We start from the raw sequence: 1,324 nt of genomic DNA on the forward strand, positions 1-1,324 counted from the left end.
ACTGAGATCAAGGAACTACCAAACATGACTGAAGTGGAAAGCTTTTGGACTAATGCCTGAGAAAAACAAAGACATGCAATAAAAATGCAAGCTGGGTCTACAAAATTGAAAAAAGATAATGCAAATGGAAACTAACAGGAATGGGCAGACATAACCCTGGAAGAAACAAATAAGGCAATCAAATTGACCAGTAACTGGAAAACACCTGGAATCGATAGAATTGCAAATTACTGGATTAAACATATGACATCACTGCATGACGCACTTGCAAAAGCATTTAACGAAATTATTGAAAACCCAGAAAACTGCCCAGCATGGTTGACAAATGGCACCACCTTCTTACTCCCTAAGCCAGAGGAGACTAAAGTAACCAAAAACTACAGGCCTATCACATGCCTCCCTACAACATATAAGATATTGACATCAATCCTAACAGAGAAATTATATGAACACCTTGAAACAAACAATCTCCTCCCTACTGAACAAAAAGGAAGTTACGGGTGTAAAGATCAACTCCTTATAAACAAAGCTATTCTCGAAGAAATAAAATCCAGAAAGAAAAACTTAACAGCTGCATGGAGAGACTACAAGAAAGCTTTTGATTCTGTTCCTCATGACTAGATTCTCAAATGCCTGAGTATTTACAAGATCTCACCAATACTCATCCAGTTTCTGACCCAGAACATGAGACAGTGGAGCACGACTCTAATCTTAAACCACATAGAGGGCCAACTGAAATCAAGACCACTTAACATCAACAGTGGTATATTCCAAGGCGATTCCTACTCACCCTTGCTGTTCAGTGTGGCACTAGCTCCACTGTCATCACTGCTAAATGAGACTGGATATGGCTACAATAAACGATCAGGAGAGAAAATCAATCATCTCTTCTATAAGGATGATCTTAAGACCTACGCAAAGAACGACAAAGAGCAAACAGGCATCCTCCACACTGTAAAAACCTTTAGTGATGACAACCGAATGGAGTTTGGCCTTGAGAAATGAGCTAAAGGTACTTTCAAAAAAGGAAAGTTAACAAACAGCCAGAACATCCAGATTGACATCGACACGACCATCAAAGAACTCGATCCAGAAGATCCAGAAGTATTTAGGAATAAATGAAGGAGGTGGAATCCAGCATGCGATGATGAAGGAAAAGATCAGGAAAGAATATTATAGACGGATACGAATGGTCACCAAATCAGAACTTAACGCTACCAACAGAACAATGCCATCAATACATTAGCAGTACCAGTCGTTACCTACAGCTTCAATATAATAGACTGGACTGAACAAGAAATACAGAATCTTGCCAGAAAGACCC

The 1,324-nt window shown here is 39.4% G+C and overlaps 1 protein-coding gene across 1 annotated transcript in view; it reads left to right on the forward strand.

Annotated features, from left to right (window-relative positions):
• LOC119572129 overlaps positions 1-1,005 on the forward strand; it is a 1,563-nt gene extending 558 nt beyond the window's left edge. The window contains exons 2-3 of the mRNA XM_037919118.1: positions 139-366; positions 622-1,005. Coding sequence (XP_037775046.1) covers positions 139-366; positions 622-1,005 — 612 coding nt within the window. The remainder of the gene's footprint in view (positions 1-138; positions 367-621) is intronic.
• The last annotated feature ends 319 nt before the right edge of the window (positions 1,006-1,324 follow it).

The sequence above is a fragment of the Penaeus monodon genome, unplaced genomic scaffold, assembly GCF_015228065.2.
Source record: "Penaeus monodon isolate SGIC_2016 unplaced genomic scaffold, NSTDA_Pmon_1 PmonScaffold_98, whole genome shotgun sequence".
NCBI classification, from domain to species: Eukaryota; Metazoa; Arthropoda; class Malacostraca; order Decapoda; family Penaeidae; genus Penaeus; species Penaeus monodon.